Source organism: Miscanthus floridulus, chromosome 1 (assembly GCF_019320115.1).
Source record: "Miscanthus floridulus cultivar M001 chromosome 1, ASM1932011v1, whole genome shotgun sequence".
Lineage (NCBI taxonomy): Eukaryota > Viridiplantae > Streptophyta > Magnoliopsida > Poales > Poaceae > Miscanthus > Miscanthus floridulus.
In genome coordinates, this window is record NC_089580.1 from 181,325,235 (window position 1) to 181,348,763 (window position 23,529).

General features: G+C 47.1%; 2 protein-coding genes and 1 pseudogene across 2 annotated transcripts; 1 reads left to right on the plus strand and 2 right to left on the minus strand.

Annotated features, from left to right (window-relative positions):
* Positions 1–740: 740 nt before the first annotated feature.
* Positions 741–8,081, plus strand: LOC136467872 (putative disease resistance RPP13-like protein 1; annotated as a pseudogene).
* Positions 8,082–8,445: 364 nt separating this feature from the next.
* LOC136467880 (UDP-glucose flavonoid 3-O-glucosyltransferase 7-like) lies at positions 8,446–10,163 on the minus strand. The gene is made up of 3 exons (XM_066466687.1): positions 10,085–10,163; positions 9,988–10,042; positions 8,446–9,475 (listed from the first exon to the last, which is right to left on the minus strand). Exons 1-3 carry the CDS (start codon positions 10,161–10,163, stop codon positions 8,446–8,448), a joined length of 1,164 nt encoding a protein of 387 aa, XP_066322784.1.
* Positions 10,164–10,177: 14 nt separating this feature from the next.
* On the minus strand, positions 10,178–13,546 carry LOC136550227 (UDP-glucose 6-dehydrogenase 4-like). Its single transcript, XM_066541730.1, has 2 exons — positions 13,401–13,546; positions 10,178–11,851 (listed from the first exon to the last, which is right to left on the minus strand). The coding sequence occupies exon 2, from the start codon at positions 11,835–11,837 to the stop codon at positions 10,395–10,397; it is 1,443 nt and encodes a 480-aa protein (XP_066397827.1). The 5' UTR covers positions 11,838–11,851; positions 13,401–13,546; the 3' UTR covers positions 10,178–10,394.
* Positions 13,547–23,529: the final 9,983 nt, after the last annotated feature.

The following is a 23,529-nucleotide window of genomic DNA, read 5'->3' on the forward strand; positions in this document are numbered from 1 at the left end:
GATAATATTATTTTGTTTGTCACGGAGACTAGACTAAGGGCGTGTTTAGTTCCGAAAATTTTTGGCTTTTGGCTACTGTAGCACTTTCGTTTTTATTTGACAAAAATTGTCCAATTATGGACTATTTAGGCTTAAAAGATTCGTCTCACGATTTCTCGGCTAACTGTGTAATTAGTTTTTTTTCCGTCTACATTTAGTACTCCATGCATGTGCCGCAAGATTCGATGTGACGGTTACTATGCAAAATTTTTTGGTTTTTTGGATGGAACTAAACGGGGCCTAAAAGAGTTAGATCTAACAATAACTTTGGTCTAGATAGAAGGAAAAAAATACTCCTTAGCCCACCCCGTCTTCTTGGGAATTGGGATCCTACTGAGGTTGGACTTGGACATGGCAAATTCGACGACTTGCTCCACGACACGATGCAGCCCTTGTGTAGCTACAGATGTACCCTAGGCCGTAGCTTAACGTGATTATAATAAGTACCAAATTTGGTTGGTTTGATGGCGTCATCGTTGAAAAGTCAACCCAGGCGGCTTGACGCTTTCTGCCACTCCACTGATGAACAGCCCATAGGCCATAGCAGCCGCCAGCCGCTACACATGCAAGTGTGCAACAATATTTAATAACAGCTTTTGTCCACCATCCAACACGTTGCTCAGCTCGTCCCTTCCCTTCCTCTCGCGGAGTTCTTGCACACAGTCCAGCTCCTCCAGATGGCGTGGTGTTCAAAAACTGCAATGGAGATGCTCTCCAATGCGGTGCTGAGCGACATCGTGAGCAGGTCTGTGTCCTTCTTGCTCGCCAAGAAGCGTGAGAAGCAGACGACGGCGGCTGCGCAGGAGAACCTGCTGCGGCGGCTATGCCACCTGTTAGTTGATCTCCACCAATAGGTCCAACGGCCTATTGGGTCCTATCTCTGCTCCCTGATCGGGGGAGCTCAACCCTAACTCGGTTGGAGGGCCCCTGTCGCACGGCACACATAAAAGGAATGTGGGGTTGAGGGCTCGGACTACGAGGTTGACCGGAGCCGCCACACCCACCTACAGAGAAACCCTAATCCGATCCTAAAGCGTGCTGCCAGCGACGGGATGTGCTCGCCACCACCACTGCCGTCGTCTGCAGGGTCACCGCCGGCGCCACTGGACTTCTCTCCACCGCGCTGGACTACTCCTACTACACCGCGGCACCGACGTCTACGTTGCTGTGCCGCAAGGAGAAACGTAAAGGAGCTTACCCAATCCTACGGTTACAGAGGTACACACACTTCGATTTTAACAATGGCATCGGAGCCAGGTTACTAAGTGTGTAACCCTAACCCTAATCGGGTAAAAGTAAAAGAAAGAGAGACCGGCTCATGGTGTACCGGTTATCACCGCCACCGCGCGTGGGGGAAAGGAGCCGCACCGTTCGACGGCGCACGGCAAAAGTAAAGGACCGAACAGATCAAGTTCGGATCTAAGGAATGAAGAAGGATGGGTTCAGTTTTGGCTGAACTCTAAGACCTAACCCTAGAAAGAATCCCATCACTAATCGGTTCAATCCGAGAAGAAAGAAAAGGAACCCTAACCCTAGATCCATACGGATCAGAGAAGAAATAGGGCCCTAGGCTCACAGAGCCGAAACCCTAATCCTAGAACGGGGATAATCTGTTCGGGTAAACAAGGGAAAAAGAAAAGAAATAAAAGAGAACAGAACCTAACCCTAGATCCATTCGGATGTCAAAGAAAAGAAAGGAAAAACAGAAAAGAAAGGGGAAAAGAACAGGGTCGGCATACGAACCCTAAACCTAACCCTAGACGGATCCTCATCCCTAACCGGTTGAATCCGAGAAGAAACAAAAGAAATCAAAGAAAAGAAGAGAAAGGAATCAAAGAAACCCTAACCCTAACCCCATTCCCCACATCAGTTCGGATGAGAGAAGAACCAAATCGAAAAGAAATTGGGGAATAAGAAAGGGAAGGGAGAAGAAACCCACCCGAACCGGCCCTTGGCCGGCGCGGGAGAAGAAAGGCCGAACCGGGGCTGCTGCTCGCCGGGCTCGGCAAACGGGGGCACCGCGGCCAGGCCACTCGACGGCGGCGTGCTCACCCGTCGGGAGCACGCGCGCCGACGAGGGGGCCGGCGACGGCGTCGTGGCTCGCTGCTCACTCCCGCTCGATGTCCTCTCGGTGGCTGCGGCTGCGCTGAGGAAGAGAGAAGAGAGAGCGGCGAGCGAAGAGAGAGAAGGGCAAGGGGCGAATGAAGCTAGGGTTTTTCCCGGGCGCGCGGCGTCGGGGTTTTTTAACTGCGCGAAATCGACACGCAGCCGTCGATCCCCATCGGACGGCTCAGATCGAGCGGGCTGGCTTTCAGCCCAGGCGGCAGCGCGCGCCAGGCCAAATTCCCGGCCCAGGCCCAGGTTGCGGCCTGGGCGCGGGGGAGAGCGTGGGAAGCGCCCACGCGGGCGTGGGCCGTGGGCCGCCTTGCCATTTTGGGTCGACACAGGAAAAGCAAGGGCCCAGTTTCGGTTTTTTTTCTTTTTCCTGGAAAATTGAAAATACAAATTGGCTCAAAAGAAAAATAGAAAAAGGTATTTTACCTGTGGGTAAAATTCAAGAAACTGAGCATATGTTTTCCGCTGCGAAAGAAAAGTTCATCCTCCAGTGATTTTGAACCGACATGATATTTAACTGGAGAAAAGAAAAGATTTTCCAGAAAATGTTTATTCCCTGGAAATTGATTAATGGATTAAAGAAAATAGAAAAAGAAATTTTCCCTGTGGGTAAAATTAAAGGAAAAGAGAGTTTTCCCACAGCTAAAGAAAAGTATATTCTCCAGTTATATTGAACCAACATGCTATTTACTTGGAGAAAAAGAAAAGGTTTTCCGCTGCTAAAGAAACTGTTGATTCTCCAGTTATTTTGAACCAATGTGGTATTTAATTGGAGAAAAAGAGTTTTGATATAATTACAATGTTGTTATTTTCTGACCAACGTTGTTAATAACAGTATCGTAATGATAATGATTTATGCATTAATTCTGCTTCTGCCCAACGGTGATGTAGAATTAGTGTATAAGAAAAGTTGATAATTTTAATGATTTATGCATTGATTCTACTTCTGCCCAACGGTGATGTAGAATTAATGTGTAAGAACAATTGTGAAAGTTAATGATTTATGCATTAATTCTATTTTTGCCCAACGGTGATGTAGAATTAGTGTATAAGAATAGTTGTATGTTTTGATTTTGACCAACGTTGGAATCAAGGCATGCAAATGGTGTTATTTCTATGTTAAGAAAAGTTTTAACCTGGTTTTTCATCTTGTTTGAGGTGGACTGGGTAGTCACCTCACCGTGTTCCACTGGGTTTGTGGCACCGGTGAGGGAGACAAAAGTGAATGATGCCATTTGGGCAACTAAAGAGAGGGATTTTGAACCCCAAAAGATATCCTATGACTCCTTGGGCATAGGAAATGAATCACTACCAACAAGAAAAGTTTGGCTGTGATAAAGAACATGATTGAACTTGCAATTGTCGGCTAAATCCCAGAGTGTGACACGGTCACTGAGTACCTCGATAGAATAAAGAGTCAGTTCACTGGCTCTTCAAAGGCATATGCTACTCAGCTGAAGTGGTGGCATAAGAGAGCTCACGATGCGTTGTCGAAATTATGGCACTATCGTTCAGGCCATATTTCGAGGGGGAGAATAGAAAGACAAGTTAAGAATGATGTTCTTCCTCCATTAGAGCTCTCAGATTAAGAACAATGCAGAGAATGCATAAAAGAAAAGTATGTAAAGAAAGATGCTAAATGAAGCGTAGGAATTTTATAGATTATTCACACAGACATCTGTGGTCAGTTTCCTGTAAAGAGTGTGGATGGTTATGATCCATTCACAGATGATTACTCCTATCATGACTATATTTATCCAATCAAAGAAAGAAAAGATGTATTGGATAAATTTAAGATATTAAATATTAAAGACAGTCAGGTCTGACCATGGAGGAGTACTACGGTCAGCATACCCTAAAAGAATGGCATAGTAGCCCAGTATTCTACACCGGGCGAACCTTAGCAGAATAGAGTAGCTAAAAGAATCAATCGTACCTTAATGGATATGGTGGGCAGTATGATAAGTTACTCCACCTTACAATTGAGCCTGTGAATGGAGGCGTTGAAAACGGCCATTCATATTCTCAATAAAGTACCAGAAAAGTCGGTGCCCAAAACGCCGTATGAGTTGTGGACAGAAAATGTACCCTCACTAAACCACTTGCGTGTGTGGGGGGGAGCCCTGCTGAGGCTAAAGTATTTAACCCAAACATTGGGAAGTTATATCCTAAAATAGTAAGTTGTCATTTATTTGGCTACACAGAAAAGTCATAAGGTTTTCGTTTCTACTGTCCAGAGAGATATACAAAGTTTGTGGAAACGAGACATGCTGTCTTCCTAGAGGACAAATTGATGAAGGGGAGCATGGTAGCTCGAGAAATTGACCTTGAAGTGAAGCGGGTGTAAGCGCCCACTCCAATGATTCATGAGCCAATTTTCTCACTACCTGTTGTAGCTGCACCGACAGTGCTAGATACTATGGTGCCAGCACCTGTTGTTATTTCACCTGTAGCAACAATGAATGAAAATGAGGAACCTATTCTTCAGGATTCTATAGAACCTATTGCCACACATGAGGGGGAGCAACAACAGCCTCAAACAGAAGATGTGCCAAAAGTGGAGGCCCCTAGAAGGTCTCAAAGAGTTAGAAAATCAGCTATTTCTGCTGATTATGAAGTGTATAACACTAAGTAATTTCAAATGGAGGATGATCCCACCTCATTTGAAGAAGTCATGAGAAGTGATCATTCATCAAAGTGGCTTGAGGCCATGGAAGATGAAATGAAATCGATGAATGTCAATAAAGTTTGGGTTTTGGAAATAATTCCTAAAGGAGTCAAAACAGTAGGCTATAAATGGGTCTACAGAACAAAACTTGGCTCTCAAAGGAATATAGAGAAATATAAAGCGCGACTTATGGCAAAAGGCTATATGCAAAGAGAAGGGATTGATTATAATGAGACTTTTTCTCCAGTCTCATGTAAAGTTTTCTTCAGAATCATAATGGCATTAGTGGTACATTACGATTGAAAATTACATCAGATGGATGTAAAGACGGCATTTCTCAACGGAGACTTGGAGAAAAATGTTTACATGGCATAACCGAAAGGTTTTGTCATGGAAGGAAAAGAACGAATGGGATGCCGCCTAAAGAAATCCATTTATAGATTAAAACAAGCTTCAAGACAGTAGTACTTGAAGTTTGATCAGACAATAAAGAATTTTGGGTTTTAAAAGAGAATGTAGAGGACAATTGTGTCTATGCAAAGTTTAAGAATGGGAAGTTTATCTTCCTTGTCCTGTATATAGATGATATCTTACTTGCTAGTAGTGATGTCAGTCTACTACTAGAGACAAAGAAATTTAATATAAAAGATCTTGGCGAAGCCTCGTTCGTTCTAGGGATCGAGATTCACCAAGATAAAAGAAAAGGGTATAAGGACTGTCACAAAAGGCATACATGGAAAAGATCTTAAAGAAATTCAGTATGCACAAATGTAGTTCCTCACCTGCTCCTATAGTCAATGGCGATAGATATGGGGATTTTCAATGCCCCAGGAACCAATATGAGCTCAATCGACAAAGTAAAAGTGGTTCCATATGCTTCAGCTGTCGGAAGCTTGCAACATGCTCAAGTATGTACGCGCCCTGACTTTGCATTTGTTACCGGGTTTTACTTGGCAGATTCCAGAAGAATTCTGGAATGGAACACTAAAATTGATAAAGAAAGTCTTGCGTTTTTTGCAAAGAACGAAATGCCTCATGATGACATTTAGAAGATCTGATTCACTCCACGTGGTGGGATATTCAGATTCTGATTATGCGAGAGTGAATGCATATCCAGACGTGGATTTTCTATCATCTCGCAAAGGAGAGCTATTTCATGGAAAAGCTCAAAACAAACTGTCACTACATCGTCCACAATGTATGACGGTTTGTAGCGTGCTATGAGGCAACGGGCAGGTGAACTAACTAACGAAGTTCATACCCGGTTTGAAGGTGGTTGACGCCATCTATAGATCACTAAAGTAATACTGCGATTATAATCTGGCAGTACAGGATGCTCACAACATAAGTCAAGTGGTGCTGCTAAACACATTGACATAGAGTATTATGTTGTGAAAGATTAAGTCCGGGATCAAGTCATAAGTCTTGAGCATATAAGAACAGAAAGGATGCTCGCGGATCCGCTTACAAAAGGCTTACCACCCAACATGTTCAGAGGACATGGTGTTCAGAGAACATGTAGCTAGCTTGGGTTTAAGGGAAAGCCTAAAATATTCCTGGACAAAAGAAGGCCCAAAGATAAGTATCTATTTCAGAACAGAGTAGTGAGTTGTAGCTGTTAAGTCTATCGGCAATGGACCGTGACGATGAGACATGCTCTATGAGCTAATCTGTAATGGAATGAACAAAAGCAAATGATATGAAAGTGAAAGATGGAATGAGATCAAGGGGGAGAATGTTAGTTGATCTCCACCAATAGGCCCAACGGCCTATTGGGCCCTATCTCTGTTCCCTGATCGGGGGAGCCCAACCCTAACTCGGTTGGAGGGCCCCTGTCGCACGGCACACATAAAAGGAATGTGGGGTTGAGGGCTCGGACTACGAGGTTGATCGGAGCCGCCACACCCACCTACAGAGAAACCCTAATCCGATCCTAAAGCGTGCTGCCAGCGACGGGATGTGCTCGCCACCACCACTACCGTCGTCTGCAGGGTCACCGCCGGCGCCACTGGACTTCTCTCCACCGCGCTGGACTACTCCTACTACACCGCGGCACCGGCGTCTACGTTGCTGTGCCGCAAGGAGAAACGTAAAGGAGCTTACCCAATCCTACGGTTACAGAGGTACACACACTTCGATTTTAACACCACCTGCTGCTGAGGAGCGGCACGATAGTGGAGGGGGCCGAGCGGCGGCACGTCACGAACCCTGCCATGCTCCCGCAGCTGGAGTCCCTGAGAGACGAGACTCTCCTGGGCTACTATGTCCTCGACGCCATCAGGTGCCAAGCCGCGCCCAGAGGAGCAGACGACGGCCGCGACGACGAGGCGGTGGCGGCAGCGGTGATGAGCCGCCACGCATTCGCCCTGTCCAGGTTCAACCCGGCGAAGCGCGTTCGCGTCCCCTCCGGGAATCCAGAAGGCGGCCGGACGACGAGGGCGCTTCGCCTGAGAGAGCTGCGGGAGGCGGTTCGCAGCCTGGAAGCCACGATCGGTGACATGAAGGAGTTCGTCGTGTTCCTGGCGAGCTACCCACCATTGCACCGACAGCCCTACAGCGCCCATCTGTTCATATAGACAGGTGCATGTTTGGCCGCCACATGGAGAAGGAGAGAGTCATGGAGTTCTTGCTGCAGACGGAGCAGCCTCCAGCTAGTGCGGCAACACTGGGTGTTCTCCCAATCGTTGGTCCAGCGCACATCGGCAAGAGCACTCTCGTGGAGCATGTTTGCTGCGACGAAAGGGTGCGCGACCACTTCTCTTTGATACTGTTCTATACTCGGAATGACCTTAAAGACGAGACAGTGACCAGTTTCAGAGACAACTGTGTGATCAGGCACCGGAACGAGGATGCCGTAGGGAAGAAGCTGCTGATCGTCATCGAGCTCTTAGAGTGGACGAAGAGACATGGAACAGGCTCCTGCATTGTTCTTCCAAGGGAAGCATGCCGGAGGGAAGTAGAATGATCGTCACCAGTCGGTCAGAGAAGATTGAGAGGCTTGGGACAACACCTGCTCTTAGGCTAAAATGTTTGCACATTGAAGCCTACTGGTAGTTCTTCAGGACAACCCTGTTTGGAAGTGATGATCCGGGGCAGTACCCAGAGCTGACATCTCTAGCTATGGAGATGGAGAACCTGATGCAAGGATCCTTCATGTTTGCAAACGTTGGCGCCGTCGTGCTGAGAGATAACTTCAGCGCTCGGAGTTGGCGCAGAGCTCTTTCGAGAACAAGGGAGTACATGGACCTTGTTTGGTGAGCCCAGATGATATCAAGCCCACCAGCTGGGATCATCCTCGAGTTACCTGGAGCATAGTGCAAGAGAGACCTGACAAGTATTGTATGCTCTATGACATTTACGAGAGAGGATCGCAGGAGGAGGTTCCGGAGATACCATTTTCAGATATGCTAGCTGGGTGTGCTCATCCACGGGGGGAGTACGATATCTTGTTCTGCTCCCGCGGGACCCGGGTGAGGCTGGAGAGGGAAAAAACCTTGAGTATCAGCGGTCGTCAAGCCTATGTGAACGGTCAGGCTTTTCTAGAGATTCGTGCTAGCTGTACGACTGCATACATGTTTTCATTCGTTTAGTACTGCGGAGCCCATGATGGTCAACTACTCCCTCACCTCGTGGTTCTGCATCTGGAAAAACGTGCAAAAAGAACAGTACATGTCACATAAAGCAACCAATCGCTATGCGAATATAGACTCAACGGCCGCTGATAAATAAGGCGTTGCATTTCAGGGAAGCAGACGTAGACCACCGACCGTGCGGGTTTCGTGTCCAGCCACCTCAGCACCCGCGCGGCCTCGGCGGCCGTATCGGCCTCCCCGCCGCGGCCGCGCTCCAGGGTGTCGTCGCCGTCGCCGTCGCCGTTGATGAGGCAGACCGGCCCGACGGCGAACACCGGCTTCCCCGTATCCTTCTCGTAGTGTTCGATGTACCTCTGCTCGAGGTCTGCGAACGAGTTGACGACCCACCCGGACGTGGCGCGCTCGGCGTCGAACATGCGGTTCAAGAACTCACGCGAGTGCGCGCCCGGGAGCGTCGCCTCGGCGAGCCTCGACCTGGTGAGCCGCACCGCGTCGGGGAGGCCCGGCACGAGGAACGGCTCGGTGTCCGACGCCACGCCATTCTGTGGGCTGTGGAGCAGCAGAGCACGCTGCTCCGCGAGCGTGAAGCACCCCGTGCCGGTGAACGCGTACCGCGGGATGCCGAGCTCCGGGGCGGCAGTGGCAGCCCACGGGAGGACACCGTCAAACACGACGGCGTCGGCAGGCTGGCGGCGCAGGAGATCAGCGAAGAGCGGCGCGAGAAGGTCCACTGCGATCGCGAAAGGCCCGGCGAGCTCGCGGTTGGGAAGGTCGTCGGCGCTCTTGTGACCACCCGTGAGCCCGGCGACCTCTGCGGGCAGCGTGAGAGCGATGATACGGATGCGGAGGCCCGCGGCGGCCGCGCGGGCGACGGGGCCACCGAGCCTGGCGGCGTTGGCGCACGTGAGGACGAGCGTGGCGTCGGCGCCGCGGGACGCGAAGAGGCGGGCGAGGTCGGACATCGGCAGCGCGTGCCCCGGCGTCGGGAACGGGATGAAGTACATGCGCGGCGCCGCCGTGTCCCCTGACGACGCTACGGACGATGACGGCCGAGGAGAGCTGCGATGCCAGTGGTGGTCGCTAGAGCAGAGTCCAACCGTGCACGGTGGATGGCATTTGCAAATGCGTAACGGTCATATATCTAGTGGCGATGTACGCCTTCTGAAACACAAAGATGATTTGTGGCCTGTTCGCTAGGAGGAATTTGGATGGTTTGCAGAAATGCTGGAGGAATTTGTGAGAGAAAAACACTGTTCCGGATGAAAAAAGAAGCGGATCAAGCTGGGTTTAAGAACACGCGAACGGGATATGTGATGTACTGATGTCCTTTGCAAGGGCAAAGAAAAGATGGTGTACGATTACAGTCCTATGACTGTCCGTTAAGTTTGTTAACTGAAAGGACATGCATATTGCATTTCTTGCATCTGCCAATCTCAGGGCTCAGGTACACCGTACACATATGACATCCAGAGACAACAGAGATTTTTTTTTTCCTCATCCTTGCTGTGAGTGATAATAAATTCGGGTCAGTCATGAGTCATGACGTTCCTTTTGCTGGTTTGGCTAGAGACCAATATTCAGCACAAAACACACAACAATTGGATTCTTCAGCAATTCCCTGCAAATCTGAATCAACGAATAGCTTACTGAGAAGTCAGTTTAGCTTACCAGTGGTATTGAGGGTTGCACAGCTGATTTGCTGTGTTTTTTTTATAACAGCTTCAAACACATATGCGCTAGTATACATTAACATAGAGATCATCTGATAACTCTTGCTATTTATTATCCATTTATCTGTAACCAGACAACACAAGATAATCCATCCATTTGAAGTACATTACAGTCAAAACACAAGGGGCAAACGACCCTGTTCACTATGACCTACATGACCCACTATAGGGGATGAAAGGGCAGGGAATGTGGATGCAGACTGGAGTCCTCGAACAAACAGCAACATTTTGTCTAGGATTTCTACCACTTAAGCCACGGCAGGCATATCCTTGAGCCAGGGGTCAAGGGGCTTCCCTATGGAGTAAACAATGAAGCCAATCTCCCGCATCTTGTCAGCATCAATTACATTGCGGCCATCGAACAAGAACGCAGGCTTCTGCATGCTGTCATAGATCTTCTTGTAGTCGAGAGCTTTGAACTCATCCCACTCAGTCAGGATGCAGATACCATGTGCGCCCTTGGTGGCTTCATACGCATCCCAGGTCACAGAGACCTGCTTCACTGCGGTTGGGCTCATTGGCTGCAGGTGGATTGGGTGGTCCCAGTCGAACTTGTTCATTGCAAGATCACGCTGGATCTGGTCCTCGGTCACCTGCGGGTCATAGATGCTAATCTTGGCCTTGTCTCCAAGAAGGCCCTTGCAGACATCAATGGCCGCAGTCTCCCTCGTGTCACCGGTGTCCTTCTTGAATGCAAAGCCAAGCACTGCAATCTTCTTTCCAGATACAGTGTTGAACATGGAAGACACCACACGGTTCACAAATCTGCTCTTCTGGTAGTCATTGATCTTGATAACCTGCTTCCAGTAGTTTGCGACCTCAGGCAGTCCATTGCACTCGCAGATGTACACAAGGTTGAGGATATCCTTCTGGAAGCAGGAGCCTCCAAAACCAACACTAGCATTCAAGAATCTGGGTCCGATCCTCGAATCCTTGCCTACAGCATAGGACACCTCTGCCACATTGGCACCAGTGGCCTCACACAGAGCTGAGATCGCGTTCACTGAAGAGATCCTCTGAGCCAAGAAGGCATTTGCTGCAAGCTTGGACAGCTCAGCTGACCATAGGTTGGTTGTGAGAATGCGATCCTCGGGGACCCAATTGGCATAGACATCCTTCAGAGCCTTAACAGCCTTCTGGCCTTCTGGAGTCTCCCGACCACCGATGAGCACACGGTCAGGCTTGAAAAGGTCCTCAATTGCTGTGCCCTCTGCAAGGAACTCTGGGTTTGAGAGGATCTGGAAGTTAATTCCCTTACTATTGTGTGTCAAGATCTTCTCAATGGCTTCAGCAGTCTTGACAGGGACAGTGGACTTCTCAACAACAATCTTGTCAGACTTGGCCACATCTGCTATCATGCGGGCTGCACTCTCCCAGTAGGTTAGATCTGCAGCTTTGCCAGCCCCAAGACCACGGGTCTTGGTTGGTGTGTTGACAGAGACGAAGATGATATCAGCCTCAGCAACATGCTTCTCAATGTCATTGCTGAAAAATAGGTTCCTGCCACGGCACTGCTTGACCACATCATCAAGGCCTGGCTCATAAATTGGGAGCTGGTCGCTGTTCCATGCTGCAATGCGTGGAACTGAAATGTCGACAACACAAACTTCAATAGCAGGGCATTTCAGTGCAATGACAGCCATGGTTGGGCCACCAACATATCCAGCACCAAGACAGCATATCTTCACCATCTTGCTAAGTGTGACTGCATGTGGAATATGACAATAACAGCAATTAGTTATGTTAGTAAGCATGGCTCACTGCAACAAGAGCATAGTTGCTATGACGTATATTATGCACAAAGACTCAAAATTAATGGCTCTCTCAGATATTAATGCTGTGACATGCACACCGGCTCTAACAGCAGCTGACATGCACACTACTGAAGCATACCAGTCTGGTCGACTTTTGTCAAAATAGATCAGTCAATAAATTTTTTGCTACAAGCCACCGATACTGCCAACATTGCCACTAGCAATCATCATGGACATGCCAGCTATAATGTATATTATGCAGAAAGACTCAAAATTAATGGTTCTCTCAGATATTTCCAGAAAAAAAAAACTTTTTGAGCTGTAAAAGTACTAAGTCGAATAAATTATTTCAGATGACGGCAGTTAACCCTACAAGTTTTCAGGGTTGCCGTTACCCGTTAGCATTCACAAATCAGTTTATTTGCTGAAAAGCCAGTAGCGACAAATAATAAATGAGTAATGACAAGAGCTTAAAACCAAAATAATAATACTGTGACAAGTGGTGCACAATGTGCACGATCTAACAGCAGCTGACATGCACACTACTGAAGCATACCAATCTGGTCGACTTTTGTCAACAGAGATCATAAGTCAATAAAATTGTTGCTACAAGCCACTGATACTGCCAACATTGCCACTAGCAAATCTTTGTAGGCATGCTGGCTCATATACATACTTCAGATTACCAATTGCAAGCCAAAAACAGTAGCTGAGTAAGGAACTCTGAGCACATAACATATTTTGAAAAGAAAATGACCGTATAAGCCATCCAATGATTTCAGTGCACAATTGTGTTAAGTTAAGACTCGTGATCAACGCCAATGATCACTGCAGTAGTTTGACGTGGTGATGCCTAGTGGAGATCTGACATTTGGTGATAAATAAACTAAACGTATGACCAGTCTTCCCTGAAGGGCGGGCCTGGTGCAAGCGGCAGAGTCTTACCGCCTGTGCCCGGAAGGTCCCGGGTCGCGGTCTCCTCACATTGCACAGGCGAGGGGAAGGCTTGTGCCACTAACACCCTTCCCCAGACCCCGCAGAGCTCTCTGCACTGGGGACGCCCTTTTTTTATGACCAGTCTTCCCTGGCTCCCAGCTCAATGGCATTTGACAATACATACTGACGACGACCATTTCCTCCTCGCCAATTTTTCTAGAGACCAAAACAAAGTAAAGAAATACTAGAACGCGGCCTGGATCTTATTACAGTCCACTAAGGTGTAGGAGTATAAGCGATCTCCGCGCGATCTCCTGAGTCTAATCGGTCGAAAAATAGACGCTGATCGTTGTGGTAGAGTGCTAGAGCTGACCCCGCGCCTTAAACAGCACGCAGAAAACAAATCTGAACCAGTGCCAGAGGGTGAGTGGTTTCGATTTGAGTGCTGGGTCACAGCAAAGAGAGGATTTCCTCAGAGCAAAAACGGGACTGGGCTGGCTACTGGCTACGTGGAATTGCCGGGACAGGGAATGGATCCGAGACCAGAGACGGAGAGAGGCATACCTCCTGAAGTCGTTGCCAATCCGATTCCCGCGGTCTCTTCGCCCCCTCGCCTCGCCGCGAGATCTGGATCTGGGTGAGGAGGGAGTTGGAGACTGGAGACGAAGAGGAGTTTCCTGTCTGTCTGTCCGGAGAAGGCGGAGGGAAGGAGCGGGTTAAATAGGAGGGTGCGTGCGAACGCACCGAACCTACGCTACGCCTACGCCTTTTTGTCCACACATCGCACGGAGGTGAGAGTTTTTTTTTTGATTGATTGAGAAACCATGTGTGAGATGAGGTGGGGGCCACGGACCGAGCGGGGCCAAGCTGACCCACCGACTGCCAACAGAACCATTTACGACTCCTTCGGTTGCACGCCTTGCGGTCTATACCGGCAATGGCGTGCAGGCCAGACCGTTGGTAAAAAGGATGGTGCGACGGCACCAGATGGAAAACGACTAGATGAGGTGTTATTTTCATATTAATACTAGTATATGTAGGATCAGATTCTTTATTTGCTTATTATACCTTTATAAGGTGTGCGTGTTTGCTTGTTACGCTCGCCTCGTAGAGAAAGAAATGATCCAAAAAGAAATCTCATCAACAATGGTTTTATGCACCTCAACATCTCACCGTTTGTGGTTTTGCAGCGAGAGGGGAACTTTTTTTTAGTTCAGCGAGAGGGGAACTTGATTGTCTTATACCATACTTTGATTCTAAATTACGGCTCGTTTAGTGTAGTGCAACTCCACAACCGGCTTCAACAATGTTTCGAACGGAGCCACACCAAACAGACGGAGGAGGAGGAGCACTTTTGGAGAAGTTAAAGGACTAGAGCCATTTTTATGGGCATGTTCGCTCGGAGGAATTTGGATGGTTCGAAGGAATGCTGGAGGAATTTATGAGAGAAAAACACTGTTTCGGATAAAAAAAGAAGCAGATCAAGCCGAGTTTAAGGGTTGCATTTTTTTTTTGTTCTCACTCCAACTTTTGTGGTCTCCGAACATCACCAAATTACCTAATTTTTATGCGATATTGAAGCGTCACCGAGCGACCTCTTAGTCCAGGGGTGGAGCTATACCTCATCAATGGGATCAACCAACCGCAAAGTTTTTGAGAATTTCAATAGAAAGATATTGTATATAATGTTGATAGTTTCTAATGAACCCACCTATTTTCGGACAAGACCCTAGTGATTATTTGGCATGGATTCGTCTCTGACTTAGTCAAAATTCTAGCTGTATCATTCGTATTTAAAAGCAATTCTTGCTAATCTTGATTCTACCACCGTCAATGGAAAATGATATATCATCAAAGAATGATTCTGGATGATCTAACCCCAAACGATTAGGAGTACCGTGGCAGCATATACATAATACATGGCATGTGTTCAATTTGTGTTTATACATGAGGCGAATGAAAGCCAACCCTAGGGCACGGCGGTGTGGCGGCGCAGGTGAGGACGGAGGTGGCCTTCATAGGAGGGGATGCAGAGGGATGGAGCAGTGGCGGCGCTGGCAAGGACGGAGTGGCAGCGGAGCGTGTGGAGGGGAGGCTCCAGAGAGCGGCGCGAGGAGGGGCAGCAGAGCAGGAGGACCAAGTGTGGGGGAGGGAGTGTGTAACACCCTCGGTGTTACGCCCTAAACAAATTACCAAACCATGTCGTGAGTATCATGTTTATGTGATAATGCATGTGATGGAAGGTGTAGATAGCATTTTTGTAACTTCAAATGATCAATAAAAATATTAAATGATAAGCTATTCCATAACTCATATGTATCAAGTATGGTTTAAAACTATTTTAAATTGAACAAAAATACTATAAAACATTTATGTGACGCTTAAATAAAGTTTAAAATATGAACTTTGTAGATGACAATGAAATACTTGCTGTAGAAAAATAACATTGCTAGCCAATATTTCTAATAGCCTAGAAATGCAACTTAAAATCAAATTTAGCTCAGACTTAGAAGATTTTTATGTATATAGACAGCTAGACAATGTTATGTTTGGCAATTTATTTTGCGAAATCGGGGTAAGAATAGGTGTTATGTTTTAGCTCAGTTTGGTAGCCTCATGTGCCATCTTGAGCATGGTGAAGATGGTTTAGGTCTAGAAGCAACCGTTTAGTTGTTATAGGCTCTTTAAAATGCGTGCACGACATGTTCTTGGGTTGGTCGGGTGGACGCAATCACCATGCTCGGGCGCACGTCGTCGCTCGCGCGTGCGCGCGCTGCGCGCGTGGCCGACCATGGTTGCCACTGGCCTGGTCGCCACTGGCTTCTACCGCACGGAGCCGCTGCTGTTGCTTGCGTGGCTGTGCAGTGCTGTTGGCTGTCCCGCCGCGCTGCCGACCCGCCTCGTGCCGCGACGCAATCGCTGCCGGTGCCATCGCCACACCATCACATCCGCGCTTCTCTCTGCACCTCTGCGCCGCTGCTGGCCTTGTTCGAGGCCGCCACTGCTACGCGCACGTGGCCATGCTCGCCGTCGCCTTGTCATTTATGGCGTTGCGCCGCGCGGGCCATGGCCATTCAGGGACGCGCACGCTTGTCCTTTACGTCTGCGTGCATGCCTTCCGGGTCGCGACGAGCACATCCCGCCAAGGCGAGGCTGTGCTGTGCCACCTACCGGTCTGTCTCTCTCTCTCTCTCTCTCTGCTGCCACCGTCGGAGTCATGTCCTATGCAATTGACTAGCGAGTGGTCATCTCCTTTCAATTCCGCGCACCTGTGTCTCCACCATCAAGTCCTCTTGCTGCCCGACCCCACCCCGCCTTGAATGGCGCCCGGTCGAGCTCCAATTTGGCATGTTTCCCGCCGCCATGCCGATAAGGTCACGTTCGGCCGTGGACGAGGGTAGCCCTCCTACCATCCCTCCTGAGCCAATTCATCTACACCACTAGTTTTGCCTTGCCTCCCTCTTCACCTTGCGCACGCCAGTGGAACTGCTACCACCTCCTCGTCGCTGCTACGCGACTGTGCCACCACGGTGCACCGCTGCACGGCTCGGCCGTACGTGGCCACACCTCCTCCGCTATTGTCCACCTCAACCATCACCTCGGCTAGGTCTATGGTAGTCTACTGATGCTCCCTCGCTAGCCAGCTAGGTTCTTAGGTACTCTACATTGTCGAGGCAGCTGCGTCGCTGCCGTGAACAGCCGCGCGTCATTGCAACTCGCTCTAGCGCGTCCCGCCATCCCGCGTTGCTGCTTGGTGTAGGCGGTTGGACCGTAGTTGAAGGTCAGCCTGATTGATGGGCCAGCGCGAGCCTCTAGTGGCCGGCATGGTCGCGCCATGTCATCGCCCGTCGCATCGCCGTGCGCTGAGTCGCTGGGGTGCGCGCGGGTGAATTAGAGAAAAGTCAGAAGGTTAAGTGAGAAGGTTTGAGAGATGAGAAAATAGTGTTAGCACTTAGTTATAAATTGGGAGGAGTTCGTGGTATCTTTTGCAAAATCTCCAACGCGCGCGGGACTCCCCCCCCCCCCCCCCGGGCTGCACGGGAGATTTAGTTTTCTTTTTCATAAGGAATTAACAATGGTTTTCTAATTTCATTTTGAGCTGGTCTTTGGTAAATCATATAAAATCATGTAGGTGTCTAAAAATTGTGAAACAAATTTTGTTAGGTTCCTCAAATTATGCTCTATCGGTTGGTGTATTTAGTTCATGTTTATACATATTGACATTAGGAGCTATTAAATCATTTGAGGATGCTTAATAATATTAAGTTAATTATTGTAGTAATTTTTGTGGTAAATTGGTGATAGATTTAGTCCTAAAAATTTTATAGTAGCTCCATTGTATTACTATGTGCTCACTGTAATTTTTGTAGCCTTAGAATAGAATAAGAATTAGAGTAGTTAAATGCTCTTTGTTTCAATATGTGGCAGAACCACCCAAAATAACACATTTACGGAGGCGCTTGTCTTCCATTAGACACTAAGCACCTCAAGAGCGAGCTACATCAGTCGAATTTTGTCGGGCACACCCCAAGGGAGAGACTAAATAATCCACATTTTTTTCAATGATCCAATAATGAGAACGAGTTACAATACTTAGTCCATTTCATACATCCAGAATTCATAAAATATATTATTACAGTACCAAATTCAAAGTGCGGAAATTTAACAGCGGAATAAAAAGAAACATCTATCGATAATACACAAGGATCCGTCTATGCTCATTAGAAGAATCCTTCACACAACGGCTACTCCTCAAGCAGTACCTGCAACAGGGGTAAATAAACTCTAAGTACACAATGTACTCGCAAGACTTATCCGACTAGTGGGAATAATTTCCTGACTCCCAGAGATATGATAAGCTTTATGGTTTGCTAGGCTTTCTTTTTGCATAAAGTAATACTAATAGTGAATCCTTATTTTTATTATTATTAGCAGTCATGATTAATTCATTATCTAGCTATTCTATGTAAGCACCTGTTCTACTTTCAAGCAAGGGTTGAGCAAATAGTTCTATTTTATCATCTTTCATCTTTCAGTTCTTACTATGGTGCTAGACTGTAGACAAGACGTACCGGAACGCCGGCGATTCATGAATCAATGTGCCCAGCTGGGTACCCTAAAACACACGCTCCTCTTATACCCTAGTCACAAGCAGGACCAACTCATCACTTTTCTGTCATGGGGTCTAGGTCCTCGTCCAAACTTGGACTCCAAGCCCCCGCTCCTAAGTCTCGGACTCAGCGCGGTGCTTAGACCTCTACCATCCCCGCCTTCAATCAGTCGGTCTAAAAAGAGCCAAAACCCACAACAAGAGAGCAACAAGTCTTTCATGTGCCCATGCCTAAGTATGTGCTAGGGATAATAAGTCTATGACTTGCCTAAATCCTAATGCAACAGCCGGTCCTTAACCGACACAGTTAGGGAAAAAGTGTATCAAGCTATACCTTATTGGCCGCAGGACACAACCTTTTACACCCACCAATACCCAATCATTATCCCTGCCCGGTCTTTATTTTCCTTTCCACCATTTTATCATGAGTGATCTTAATAGTCACCTATTGTGAGTAACGGCAGGTTACTCACGCTACCGAAATCTTGAGCATAGCAGGTACTCAACCTATACTAGTAGGACTTATGGGTAGATATATCTATGCATGTAGTTTCCATAAAATGTCTGTAACATAAATGCACATCATATATATATATATATTCAGTGATCATTCAAAATAAGGGTTATGCACCGAGACTTGTCTTGGGCAGGCGGGGTGTCAACAAAGTCAATAACTGATGGCTTCGGGGCTCCTTCATGTACGAGAATCTCCTCCTCGTATTCCTCAATAATCTCTTCAGTCTTGTTCACCCGCAGGCACGAACTCTACCAACTCGTTATCTACATGTATGAAATAATGATACAACACTTTGTAATACGGCAACAACAACTCTTAAAATAAGAATACATCTATCAAGCTACTAAACTAGCCCTACTGACTAAGATGCTAAGTTACCTATTATTTCACTAACATGTATGAAACATTGCATATATTATCTTAGCAACTAAAAGCATCCCTATTCTTAATATTGATTTACTCTATATACGATAAAACAAGGAGTACTAGCTACCCTATTTATCAACCTATTCTAAGGCTACAAAAATTATAGTGGGTACCTAATAAGGTTATGAGTCTACTATAAAATTTTCTGAGCTAGCACTTCTACCATTTCAGCACGAAAATTCATTATCTAAATAATCATAATAACAACAAGCCTTTTAAAACAAATAAAGTAACCCTAAGGATATCACAGAACTGTATGAGCTAAATACACTAAATGATAGATCATGGATTTAGGAACCTAACAAAATTTACTTCACAATTTTTGGACACTAACATAATTTTATATTAATTATCAAAGATCAGTTCACAAATTAAATTAGAAAAGCATTAACTACTTCATTAGAAAAGAAAAAGGGTGAAACAGCCCAACGCGGCCCATGAGCAACGTGGCCCACTTCGCGCAGCGCGCGCTCACGCGTGCTTCGCCGGCGCGGCCCACGCGGGACGCGGCCCAACCGCGCGGCAACAACCCGTGACAAGGCGGGCCGTGCGCGCCTACCAAATTTGTGAAAACGCCCCCAAACTAACTGCTATTCCCCTGACCCTAATGCGCCCTATCCTATAATCTGGGCTTAAGCGATTTAGCCCTCGAAAAAATCTAACTTCACAATGGCCAGACCCTCGGGCACCCGCTCGCGCACCAGCGCGACGACGCTGGCACAGGGCGGTCACGCTGGCCAACCTAGCCTCTCCCCGCCCAAGCTAGCGAGTCGAATAGCATCTATGACCCAAGAGCCTACCCTAGCTAACATAACAGGGATAGCGAAGTTTGTGGCAATGGTGGCCATGGTGCATGGCCATGCGCGACGGCGGCACAACCACGCCAGCCACCCTAAGTCACTATAGTGAGATATAGCTAACCTTAAAGCAACACTAGCATACCCTGGTGGCTGTTGTGGTGCAGGTTTGGCCATGGACAGACCGGGTGTGTCTAGCCACGTGCGCACAGCAAGCTCCACGACGGCGGCGGTGGCACGATTGTGTCAGCGGCACCGGAAAGGCAGTGGCAGTGAAAGTGGGGGTGCACACGGGATGGAGGGGATCAAGGCAAAACTCATGGTGGAGGCAAATTGGTGAGAGGTGGTGCGGCGGGTAGCTATCCTCGGTCGTGGCCGGTTTCGGCCTTAATGGCACGACGAAGGCGAAAACGACCAATTAAAGCTCGGTCGGACTCAATTGAAGGCCAAAGGTGACAGGGCAGTAGCATGGCTCCAACACCAGTGCCTGTTGCGAGCAATTCCTTAGACAGTGACCATGCACGGCAAATTTAACTCAGGCGTAGCTTGGTCCCACCTGCCGTCCCAGGCGGCCACAGCAGTGCGCGCAAGAAATGTAGGGGCGAGACATCACGACACGTCGTGAAGCCATTTAACACACGAGGATAAGGCGAGGGAACAGCAGCTCCATGTGCGGCGCAGTACGAGGCCAGCAGTGGCTGTGGCACGGTGAGCAGCGAGCGTTGTGTCGCCTCAGCATGACGCGGACGCTAGGCAGAGCAGCGACACATGGGGGTGCCATGCGCCTTCGCATGTAGTGCGCCTGACGTGACGACATGGCGTAGAGGAGCATGCGCGTGCATGGCACAACGGTGATAGCATGAGGCAACTTGATGACAACACAAGGCAGGCGTCCAGGCGGCAGCAAACTGGCCAGAGCGACTAGCCCACGACGGCAACGACAAGGACACCATGGGCGAAGCGGCCAGCCTAGCGTGGTGGTGCACGTGCGTCGGGCAGCCGACGCAGCAGTGTCGAGTGTCTAGGCACGATGACTGCGTCCAAACGCTGAAATTGGTCGGGAACGTGCCACGCACGATTTTTAAAGCGTCCCAAAAGCCCAATTTGATGCTTCAATTGCTGAACCACCTATTCTATACTCGAGAGGGCATGTTAGGCTATCAAAACTAGCCATGAAACTATACCACTAATTAATCCAATTCTTCTACAAAATTTGCTAAACTTGGCCTTGTCAACCCACTTTTCAAACTTAGGAAATCAACTAAGTCTTGATCGGGTTCACGTCAAATTCGATTTTCAAGCTATTAAGTATGCTAGCTATTGAATTCCTTTCTCGACCATAGGTATTTCATCGCCATCTACAAATTTCATACTTCTAACTCTACTAAAATTTCGTATATACATTCTATAGTGTTTTCGCTTAATAAAAATTGATTTAAAACCCTAAGTGATATAACTTGACTATGAAATATAGCTTTCGTTTCGCGTTTTCGATGATCGTTTCAAGTTACAGAAATTGATTTACACACTATATCACATGCATTAACACATAACCATGATGTTCATAACATGTTTTAACAAAAGATTTATAGTGTACACCAAGGGTGTTACACAATATACATTAAAACATTAGTAGAAATAAAGATATACCCTTAAATTGTAAAACTGAGTGTTTGTTAGTTGAATCCAACACCTTGCTTGATGAAAATGATAGTTAGCTTAGTATCTTAGTCATTAGAGCTAGTTTATTAGTTTGGTATGCGCATTCTTAGTTTAATAGTTGTTGTTGCATGAATGCTAAGTGTTGCATCATCATCGCATGCATGTAGAGAACGAGTTGGCGGAGATCGTGACCACCGATGATCACGAGTTCGAGGAGATCATCAAGGAGTACGAGGAGATTCTCGTGTAGGAGGAGGTCCTAGAGCTGCCACTAACTGACTCAGCTGACACAGTGCCTGCCCAAGGCAAGCCCCGGTGCATAACCTCTATTTTATAATTTACCGTATATATATGTGTTGTGTATTTACATTACAGAAATTTTATGGAAACCACATGCATAGATACACCTGTCCTAAGAGTCTTACTAGTGCAGGTTCGAGTAGATGCTATGTTTAGGTCATCGGTAACGTGAGTAACTTGTCGTTGCTCACAATAGCGGATTATTAATACTCTCATAATAAAATGATGAAAGGAAAAAATAGAGACATGGTAGGGATATGGTATGGGTATTAGTGGGTGTAACAGGTTGTGTCTCGCGGTCAACGGGGCTTAGCTTGGTTACACTGTTTTCCCTATTCGTGTTGATTAAGGACCGTCCGTTGCTGTGGATGGTAGTCAGGTCGTAAATTTATTATCCTGTCTTGAGCACATACTTACTTACGAGAGCGGAAAGGCTCGTTACGCTCTTGTCGTGGGTTCCGGCTCTTTTCAGACCGACTAATTGGAGGAGAAGAAAGGTAAAGGTCTAAGCACCATACTGAGACCGGGTCTCAAGTGTGGGGGCTTGGAGTTCAAGTTTGGACGGGAACCTGGACCTTATGATAGAAGTGAAATGGGTTGGTCTTGTTTATGCCTAGGGTACAAACGGGGCATGTATTTTGGGGTACCCAACTGGAATACATTGGTTCATGAACCGCCGTTTCTGTGAGACGGTACGACTTGACTATAGTCTAGTACCAAAGTAAGAACAGGAAGATAAAAGATGGTGAAATAGTTCTGATTGCTTAACCCTTGCTTAAAAGTAGAACAGGTACTTACCTAGAATGGTTAGCTAATGAAGTAATCATAACTGCTAAATAAACTTGATCTTAAGGACGTACTTCTAGTAATGTTTTTCGCAAACAAAAATAAAACAACAAACCCATATTGCCTATCATATCCTTGAGAGTCGGAAAACTATTTTCACTAGTCGGGTAAATCTTGCGAGTACATTGTGTACTCATGGTTTATTTTACTCCTGTTGCAGGTGCAGCTTGAGGAGTAACTCTTGTGTGGAGGAATCTTCTGGTGGGCACAGACGGTTCCTTGTATCGTTTTTGCTAGATGTTTATTTTCATTCCGCTGTTTAATTATCGCACTCTGAACTCTGATATTGTAATAAATAATTTTTAAGGACTCTTTATGTATAAAATGGATTAAGTATTGTAAGCTCGTACTCATTATTAGATTCTGTATGTAAAACGTGAATTGTTTTGTGTTCTCCGTTAAGGTGTGATCGACGGAACTGTCCGATGTAGCTCACTTTCGAGGTGCTTAGTGTCTAGTGGAAGACGAGCGCCTCCGAAAGCTTGTTATTTCGGACGGTTGTGCCACAGCGGCGTGCAGAGAGAGGGACGGCCGCAGGGGAGTGGCGTGTGGGGAGTGTGAGGGAAAGATATTTTTTTTGGCCATATGTACAGTCGCTGGACGGATACCGTAGATTTTGTATCAAACGCGGTAAAAAAATTTGCTATCGTGGATGTCCTGGTTGGCGGCCAAAGTCGGTCGGTTTGATTAGAAGAAATACTGGTATATGTAGGATCAGATTCTTTATATGTAAGGTGTGCGTGCTTGCTTGTTATGCTCATCTGGTAGAGAAAGAAACGATTGAAAAAAAATCTCATCAGTGATGGTTTTATACGTCTCACCTATTATGGTTTTACAGCGAGAAATGAACTTTACTATCTAAAACCATATTTTAGTTCATAAATATAGCTCGTTTGGTGCAACTCCGACACCGACTTCGACAATGTTTGAAACGGAACCACACTAAACGGCCAAAAGAGTTGGAACCGTTTTTATGTATGGAAAAGGAGTTACATTTTTGTACTTTATGTTCTGGCTTCGACTTTTGTGGTCTAC